At 43.7% G+C, this 9,991-nt stretch overlaps 1 protein-coding gene across 13 annotated transcripts in view; it reads right to left on the bottom strand.

The window, feature by feature from the left end:
• Positions 1–899: 899 nt before the first annotated feature.
• FOXP1 (forkhead box P1) overlaps positions 900–9,991 on the bottom strand; it is a 371,464-nt gene continuing 362,372 nt past the window's right edge. For all 13 annotated transcript variants that reach the window (XM_064723620.1, XM_064723619.1, XM_064723622.1 and 10 more), the window contains 2 exons: positions 7,871–8,037; positions 900–1,844 (listed from right to left, as the gene is read on the bottom strand). In XM_064723620.1, the coding sequence (XP_064579690.1) occupies positions 1,700–1,844; positions 7,871–8,037 (312 nt within the window). In that variant the 3' untranslated portion in view covers positions 900–1,699. The remainder of the gene's footprint in view (positions 1,845–7,870; positions 8,038–9,991) is intronic.

The raw sequence follows: 9,991 nt of genomic DNA, 5'->3' as shown, positions 1-9,991 counted from the left end.
TGTCGTGTTTGCTTTGCAGAGCTTTGCCAGTTTTGCCTAACAAGCCCCGGCGCCAATTCTCTCCCAACTCTCCCGACTCCTCCGGCGAGGTTTCCATACTGGCTGGTGTAATATTGCATAACAATCCTAACTGCAGTACTGGATTTGCACAGCTGAAAATTAACACTTTAGCATTAGTGGGGCCCCGTCCTTATTAACTCCTGTAACAAGTTCAATCTGAAATCTAATTTGTATTCAAACAGATTAACGCCACCGAGCAATCCTGAACTGATGTTTAACCGTGAAACATCACCATGTACAGTAACAATTTAATGAAGTCATCTTTCCAACCACTATTTGCAAATGCAAATGTAAAAAAACAATAGAAAAAAATAAAGTTGTAATAATAAATGTTTAGGTGCCCATCTCGGTAATCTTAGATATTCCAGAAAGATGTGTTGACCCATTAGAACTCGTGTTAAACAACCGAGAACCTGCCACTGTACTATTCATTCTCTACTAAAAGTGAACTCTGTTGGTGCTGCATATGTTTCTTTGTGCTGTTCAATATTGTGGCATTTGCTAATATTCACCGTTGCTGCCAAAAAAAAAAAATCAAAAAAATCAAAAAACCTAAACAAAACAAGAATATATTAAAAATACTGCTTTGTGGAATGAATCTGTGTTGCTTCCTACAGTGTTTCTATGTTCATCTGTCATTCATTCTCATTCTTGCAGTACTTCGTTCCTCTCTCTCTGTTGGACAACCCTTCCACATGTATCGTGCAGCATTTGGGACCTTTTCAAAAAACAACAACAACAAAGAAGGAGACACCGAAATGGAATGTTTTCCATAGCTAAAGAAAACATGGTGGCATCTGAAGGAAACTGGAATGAATGACAGAAAAAACTACAAACAATTCAATGACATTCAGCTTCGTATAATAAAAACACCTATTAACATTCATCACAAAGTACAGAAAACGTTGAAGCCTCTGAGAGGCCCTGGGCCCAGATGAGGCCTGAGGTCAGAACTTAAAATGGTAGAGGAGAAGTGGGGCAGGGGAATAAAAGCAATACATTAAAGAGTTTGGGATAATTTTTTCTTTGAACCCCTCCCCGATATACACGCTCACACGCACGCACACATACCCACACACGTGCACACACAGGCCTTCCCCATCCCAAATGGAAGCAAAAAAAAAAAAACAAACAAAAAAAAAAGAAACCAACCAACGAAACAAAAAAAAAATTGGAGTAAAGGCAGTGATAATCAACATGCAGTACTGTGCAAATATGTTGTCCATTGGAATCCTTAAAATCTGGGCAAAGACTTGATCTGCAGTTCAGGTGTACATGCTCAGTTTGATGTCCTCAAGTGTCCAAAATTGGCAGGACCTGCAGTCCACAGCTGGCTGCTAAATGCAAGTGAATCAGTTTAGCAAATTTACAACACTGATGTTGACTGTAAGAGAGGAAAATCCCAAGTACCAAACAAGTCCATCCAATGCACAGAGTACAAATTCCTTTTTTCAACAAAAAGTAGAAAAATCAAAAATACTCCCAAATGGGATACTTGATGGCACTAAGAGTTAACATATTTCATAGTTGTCAAAGTGGACTGAGAATCCTCCAGACTGTACAATAATGGAGAGATTTCACAGCTAAGTTTGACGTGTTCTTCCAATCTTCATTCTCAGGATAACGATGTCAGACATACTCATTCTATGTCCTCATTTACAGGTTCATCTTCATAATCTCTGTCGTGATCAAAATCTGGACTGTGGTTGGCTGTTGTCACTAAGGATAGTGGGCCTTCATTTTCATCTGGGTCTAATGGTTCTTCTTTGACATGCACAGGGTGCCTGGGAAAACGAAACAACAGACAATCAGCAAATTGCTTATTAAAAAATGGTTTTGACAGCACAGGTGGTTTGGGGAGAAAGGCAAAGGTGGTTTGGGGGGTTCAGACATGGAGGGCCAGGTCTGAGAGCTCCAGGTCACCAAGAAGACCCTCAATGTCTGTGCTGGCCACAAAAGCCAAGCTAAGCAAAATCTCCCAGGTAACAATCAAGACAACAAGAGTGAACAGCTTCAAGTTTCCCCACAGGAGGTTTAGTTTGGATATTACAAAAATTTCTTCACTGAAAGAGTGACCAAACACTGGAACAGGCTGCCCAGGGGAGTGATGCAGTCACTGCACCCAGAAGCCTTCAGAAAACATGTGGATGTGGCACTTGAAACACGGTTTAGTGGTGGGCTTGGCAGTGCTGGGTTAATGGCTGGACTCAACGATCCTGAAGGGCTTTTCCAAGCTTAATGATTCTAAGATTCCAGGGAGGCTGTGCCAGGCAGGCAGCACTCAGCCTCCCCGGGAAAACACTCTGGGAGGAGCCCCTCGATAGGGTTTCCGTCTTGGGATGGAGGGAAAACGCTCTCAGCTGACACATTAAGTTAATATGATCTTTGGATAAATAAGTGGAATGTGCATCCGAGGGGGAAGGCAGGGCCTGCCCAGGCCTCGGCGCGGGCCGGGCTAATCATGCTCGCTGTGTGTGCAGCGCCTCTCGTTAACATGCAGAACCTGTGAGACAACTCTCCAGAGGACGACCCCAAGTGAGGTTCTATCATTAATCAACTTCAAGCAAACACAGCAAAGAGACACCATGATACATGCTTTAAACTCCAAATTAATGCATATTTTTACAAACTGTCAATAAGGGAAGAAAAGCCCTGCCAGGAAACACAAACAGAGAGGAAAAGGCTCGCTCAACACAACAATATGATAAGAAAGCACAGTCCTAACGAGAATAATAACACTGTCAGCTGTAAACAAGGCAGAACATGATCCCCAGCTCATGGTGGGCACAAGGATGTACTAAAAAGATGAGATCTGCCAAATTTCTCATTACAGCAAAGCACATGAATAACCCGCAGGGGAATGGGGCTTGGTCATTCAAAACGGGTATGATAACAATTGAAAAATGTTGTTCGTAAATCATATTTACAACAAATCCTATACAAATACAAATTACCTTTTTCTACCTCTCTTTTTTTTTTTTTGTTCAGCAGCTTTTGAAATGTAAAGTAGCCATGTGAGTCAATAGTATCTTGTTGGTGGGACTTTATAGGAAAGTAGGATTTTATTGACATTACCAAGTATTAATAATGCGACACAGCGATGGAGACCCTGTTTGCTTCCTAAATAATTGATGTTGTAGGCAATCCCTTAAAATAAAGTGTTAATGAGTTCAAGTCCCACTCTGTCTCTCACTGAGTTGATATCCACCTCCAAGACTCATGTTTTTCCTCTGTGCAGGCTGATTTAACCCTTTCACATACGCAGCATGAATACACAACCTGAAGCACACACCTTCACTGTAAGAACTTTTCTTCTGTTTGCACAGCTTTGCTTTACAATGAGTGATTTAAAATAGCTGCATTGTATTTTATGCTTTGTGCGGATAGCAACGACAACACTTTGTACTCCACTGCACGGACAGACAGCAAGGATAAATCACTGGGCAGGGAAAATGTACTCAGCATCCACAGACAGTCCAAAGCCTTGCCTAATTCAAGTGAGCCAGTTGCACCCCTGTATCCTGTTTATTTCTTTATTCAGGCTTGAGCCCGGATAAGTTTAGGAAGCATCCAACTTGCTGACTACAGACAATTCAAATGTGAGCTGTGAATGCCTTTCAAGTCCCTGCTTGTTTCAACTTTTTGAGTTGTAAAGTGCTGGATCAATACTCAAGTATTAACTGCACCTTCCAACTCATCCAAAGGAACACTGAGAGAAGTGATGCAGTATCCATGGACACACACCTTTTCCCTTCAAATCCACTAATATGTATCCTATCAACACATCTCTGGAAGCAAAGAGGTTCCTCTGCACATCACATAATTTTTGAAAAAATTACACACCAAGAGCACAGCTCATGCAGTTTTTAACTTAATTAGTGAAAAAGAAGGGGTAAAGAAAAAACTGGAAGGAGACAATTCAAGGATCAGAGGTTAAGAATTGGCAAAAACTTATGAGAAGTTGGAGGTGTACATGTGCTACCTGTCCCAGCAGCTCATGGCCTCAGTGAATATTAAACTATGCTGAATACCTGCAACTAGAAAAACTTATTATGAATAGGCTGTGGGGCCCCTCACTTGGGAGAAAACATGAAATGAAAAACAGAAGAAAAAGGGGGAAAGAGCAGCTGCACTGAGAGCCCAATAAAGCCTGTGCTACTTGGCCTTTATGGCAGTGATCTTTTTTACTGCTGTTTTAATGTCAAAGTCTTGCTTTTTTGCTTTCTGGTTTTGATGCTGCCGCTGGGCTTATTTTTGTTATTTTTTTTTAAGTATTATTTTTGAAAACACAGAAGGGAAATTTTCAAAGGGGGCACGAGAGCACATGTCAGTGCAGCAGAGAGGCCTTGGTGCAAGTTTCACCAAAGGCTGCCCAGGGTCCCAATGCATCCCCACCACCTCAGGTTAGACAGGTGCTCACTGTGCTCAAAACCACTCCAAGTGCTGTGAAAGCTCATTCAAAGGTCCCCAAACCTTTCCAAAGCAAACTCTGCCCCTCTTCTGGTTTTGTTATGAAACCAGGTGAAACCAGGTGGTTTTAACTGAGGTTCTCTTTGAGGTTTGGTGTGATCCCCAGAGGTCAAAAACCAAAACTTGAGGTGTGAGAAGCAACAGAAGTTATGAAAAGCTCTGCACAACCCTGGGTGAGCCAAAGCCAGAGAGGGCCACAAAGCCAAGGGAGCAGAGTCACACCAGCCCCCCCAGCACCTCACGTGTTGCACAAACATCAGACAGCGAGCTTGGCAAAACCTCCATCCCCTAAATGAGGACGTTATCTGGGTAACACAACCCCCAGGGACAGAGCTGCAAGGAAAACAATGCCAAAAAATTCCAACTCCTTGTGTATTCTCTCAGATGTAACCACAAAATGGCATGTGAGGAGGAAACCTTCCTGAATCTGTGATTTTTCTCAAACATTTCTAAGCAACTGAAATAAATAAGCTTAAATAATCTTGAAGGCAAAGGGAGACTTTCATATCCTCTCATGTTAAGTCTGAATTTCTATTTACCACCTCACCAAATCCCCAAAATGTGGAAGGAAAACTTCCTTTAGAGACTGAAGAATTCAGTCTGCTGAATTACAGAAAAGGTAAATGCTGGGTTAAGCGACAAGAAAAAGAAAGGGGAGGGGGAAAGAAGGCAAAGAAAAGAAAGGGTTTCCCATTTCTGTTTTCACAGCAGCAGAAATTCAGCACATTCCTTTTAAGTAATGCCTGGGACTCCAGAAGGGGTTAACAATAAATAACCTTGCTGAACACAGATTCCCCTTCTTTTCACATCTGAGTAATTCTTTTGTTTGTCCACTCTGGGAACAGAGGAGTTTTTAATAAAGCTGACTGTTGTTTAAAGCCACTGAGTTCTGGTGGTGCACACAGCATGGAGTAGTTTGCTTTGTGGCTACCTTTGGAGCATATCAGGATGAAAGTGTTATGTCCCCAAGCTGTAATTATGCGACTACTTTCTAGTGTTTCAAAAGGAGGGAGAGAGAAGGGGAAAAAAACCCACCCTAGCTGTGGTTCAATGTGTCATAAAAAGGAAACGAATGAGCGGTAATAAGACTTCAGCTAGAGTGTTAGACTTCTTAGCTGTCATGTTAACAAGGTCCTTTAAACCTTACAATAAAGTTTAAAACTTGATTTCTTCCAATACACTGAAATTGTTTAAAAAATATTTTGCATAATGACAAGGAAATCTGTTCTGAGAAAAAAAATGAACATGTTGTTAACAAAGCAGGAGCATGGAAAACAAAAAGGTTTCACAGCGTCTGTAAAGTCGCTGTTGACTTATGTTTTTATTTAGTAAACAGGGTAAACCCCATGACGTGTGAATGGTGTTCTGCCTTTAGATCCCTTCAAACTACTTAGAAACACCATTATAAGGGGGAAGCTCTGAGGCTGGTATTGGAACATCACCCGGCCACATTTTACTTAAGCAAAAAGAAATGTTCAGCAGAGAACACATATATTATCAATTCTGAGAAAATGAAAACACTCAGGAAACAATCATTTCCATATTACAACAGAAAATTGGATTTTCTGGTGAATAATGAAAATGAGGCATCACTCCCCCCGACCTCCTCTCTCTCCACTATTTGTTCTGTGCCCCTCACCTTGGTATCAATGTGCTAAGAGATGATTATTAAGTGCAACAAAGGCCACAGCTACGCACAGTTCTGGAAGATGTCCTACCCTGTTTTAACTCAGTTATTTTTCCCTCCTCTCAGTCTATTCAAAGACAAGGAAACCTTAGGTGAAATGAGAAGTGCATGAACTGCACTAGCCTTGAACTTGCAAAAAAATAATTACTCGGATTAACACAACATCATAAACGTTCATCCTTGTCTGTTAGGCCAGGAGAAACCCTTGGGAGAAGTCTTGTTTCTTGAGAAAAGTCATGTCCCTCCACTCCTCCTTCACGCCAGCCCTGCGTGGTCACAGGCAGAGGATAACAAATTGTGACTAAAACTGCCTGGAGATGAATCCGTCTGTGAGAGACGGAAAGTGTGTCATGCAACGTTACTTTGGGAGAGATAATTAATACTGCACAAACAATCACTGGAAAAGCTAAACACATTATTTGAATGTTTTGAAGTAAATGGTAAAAGACAATGTTTAAATTAATTATTAATTAAAAATGAATGTTGCCATCTTTAAAGATTTTTTTTTCAAAGCACTTTGTGCACTGATTTAAAACACTGCGATATCAAAGTATCCAGAGCCTCAGATTCCTTCGTGCCCCCTCCCCTCTGACAACACATTATGCAGGTGGGAAACTTTTTTGCCATTAAATGCTAATTAGTTTCACAACTAATTACTACCGTGGTATTAGGTTAATGTTTTTTCTACTTTTTGATTTAGACTTACTTTTGTAAATCCCTTATTCAAATTACTTTGAAGTAAAAGACTACAAATTAGTTCTCTTTTTAATGTGTAATGTGAGCCCTGGCAAGGCAGCCAGTAATTTTACAGGCTGTTTTAAGGAGCAGGGGGAAGACGGGCAGCACGGTCACTCACAGGTACCCAACGGCTCCGCCGAGCTTTCGGGAACGCCAGCACTTGTAAACTCCGGCTTCCTCACCAGCCGCCAATTACCCGGCGTGTGATGTGAGGGGAGGGGGGAGTTTACAGCTTTGCAAACTCACTCCGTCACCCCATAAATACCGCACACACCCATCGGGGCATCACACCCTTCCTGCCTTACCCTTTCCTGCGCCCGCCCGCTGCCCGGGTGCCGCTCGCGCTGAGCGGGGCAGGCGAGCCCCCGCCACTTGGTGCGGTTATAGACGCGCTCATTACGCCGCCGTCTGTTGCTATAATGCCCCTATTAATTCTCCTTTTGATATTTTAAGAGCAATCTATAAATCACACAGACCTTCATGTTAATGCTTAGCAAGAGCGTTTTGTGTTGAGTGGGGTTTTTTTTGACTCGCCAAACAAGCCCATTTCCCAGCTCTGCCCCACGGGCCGTGCTCATCACGCCATCCAAAGGGGAGAGAAATCACAGGTTTTCTCCAAGAAGCACAGCTGCCTAGGAGGTTTTGGAAGGTTTATAGAAGACAACTGCAAACAAGTGAACAATTTTATAAGCCCTGTGTCCTTCTTGGACTGAACTGAGCTGATCAGTTTTATACGGAAACTAGTAAATGACTTTTATGTTCAAACCACCCTACGCATGTCCCCAGATGGAGGCAGATGTCTGCCCTTGCTGCTCCATCCATGAAGCTCAGGAAGGAGCCAGGAGTCTCCAGAGTCACCCTTGAGCAGATGGTAGGACAACACCTGGAGCCAGCACGTGCCCCTGCTGTACTTACATTGCTTGCATAGGGGAACGTCCTGGACTGCTGTCACTCCCGTTACTGTTCGTATGCTCCATTGCACCATTGAGCTCTTCCCTCATCGCGCTGGCTAAATTGCCCAGAGTGGGATTTCCCATGGAAGCAGTAGTGTATAGAGGTATACTGTTCTCAGCCATTGAAGCCTGCCAAGGACACAAACAAATCCATGAAGAGCCATGACTAACGTTTTTATACACTGCACAACACACTCACTCTTTCCAAAACATTCTCCACATTTACATTATTTGCAATTACAGGTTCTTTTAAATATTGTACTTTCTGATAGGTATTACCCTGTTTCCATCAAGGGAAATTTAACATCATTTAGATCTGGGTTTAAGGATTCATAGCTGTATTGGCTTATAAGAGGATGGAGCCTTCCATTCCCTATTTGGAATTACACATCCTGGAAAAAAGAAAATGTACTTTCCCTATTTTTGCTTCAAGAAATTATGTTTGGGGCTTTGGGGTATTTTTTGTGGCTTAGGTTTGGGCTTTGTTTCTAATGAAATGGGGAAAAAAATTGGAACTGGCTCAGCTGATAACTCCTTCCCACTGGAGTGAGTGGGCACCAAGAAGGAGTGTAGCATCACAGAGTTTGATTTTCCTTGGGACATGTGTGAGGCTGCCATCAGTGCTAACTGGATCAGAGCTGCACCAATCTACCTGAGAGCCGAACCACTCCATGTGGAATTTTTTAAACCTCAGCAACTCAATTCTTACCTTAGCTGTTACAGATCTGACTGTTTTATTTTGATTTTTCCCTTTGTTCTAAGGAAACACCGTGCAGTGGCACACTGGAGTTAACTTTCTAAATGGAAATCTTTGTAGGAAGAGAATGAACTGTTAAATATTTTCCTTCTGATTCCCACCGTTCTGCCTGCTAATATTTACTGTGTGTCAGCATTAGCTCATGTTGACAGCACAGTCCCGGCCCGGCGCAGCAGCGGTGGGAACGCAGAAACCCCGAGCCCCGGAGGAGCCCAGTGCTTGGTGGGGATGGGAGGCACTGGAACGGGAGGGAGGCACAGGATGGGAGGCACAGGGATGGGAGGCACAGCTTTCCAAGGCTGTAGCACCCAGGGACTGGAAGGACATTTAACCATTTCACCCATCCCAGTTGGATCTGGCTGACATCATCCATGTCAGTGCCGGGCAGCCACAGACGCTGGCTTAGCAGCACTTGACCTGCTCTGGGGAGAGGTCAGCTGGCTGCAGTGGCCAAGCAAAAAAAAAAAATCCATCAGGCTGGGTCTGTGTGATGCAAACCTGGCCCACAGGAGGGGAATCCATGCGAATGTACTCCTCACCAACACTCCTTCCTGCTCCTAATTCGTGGGACAGAACTCCTCGCTTGCTGCCAGCCGGCAGTTTGACCCAGGCAAGCAGAGCCAGAAAAAGGGTGGGGGGAGATGGGATGGGAAGGGAGGGCAGGACCAGCCCTCACTGCAGCATCTCCAGGAGCACAGCCCCTTTTATTCTTCCTTACATTGACCTCTCCATGTGCAGCCCTATGTGTCACACGTGATTACAAAAGCTATTCTAACGGGGAGGATTATTTTTATCTTCTTGATTCAACAACCGGCAAACTCATTGTGATTAGGGGATGCAAAGAATGGTTCACATTTCCTGCACTTGGCAAAATAATGACTCAAGTTCTTCACCCACAGTGATAACTTGTAATTGCAGTAAGGCAATTCACTGGGGGAGAGGTGGGACACAAGGAGTATCTGCTAGGAAGACATTAATAGGGGAGGGGGTGTTTTGGGAGCCCCTGTAGACCCACTGGCAAAAGACAGAACTGGTGAGAGCTGGAGTCCCCATACCTTCCACAGACAGAGGGGGGAGAGAGCTGCTTCTTCTCCCTGGCCACGAGGGAAAACAGATAGAGGAGATGTCAGCAGGGTCTGGGTGAAGGAGAGGGGAGGCTCTGCCACCCCACAGGAAAAGAAACCACAGCCTGCCATGCCAGCAGCACACAGCCTGCTGTGGTCACGGGGATGTGCAAGCAGCAGACCTTCCCAGAGCCCACAAAAGCTGGGGGAAACACTGCCCATCAATTATTAACTGAATGTAAGCCCTGGCAGGTAAGGCAGC

Source organism: Zonotrichia leucophrys, chromosome 12 (assembly GCF_028769735.1).
Source record: "Zonotrichia leucophrys gambelii isolate GWCS_2022_RI chromosome 12, RI_Zleu_2.0, whole genome shotgun sequence".
Classification (NCBI taxonomy): Eukaryota; Metazoa; Chordata; class Aves; order Passeriformes; family Passerellidae; genus Zonotrichia; species Zonotrichia leucophrys.
This window is presented reverse-complemented; position numbering and strand designations above follow the sequence as displayed.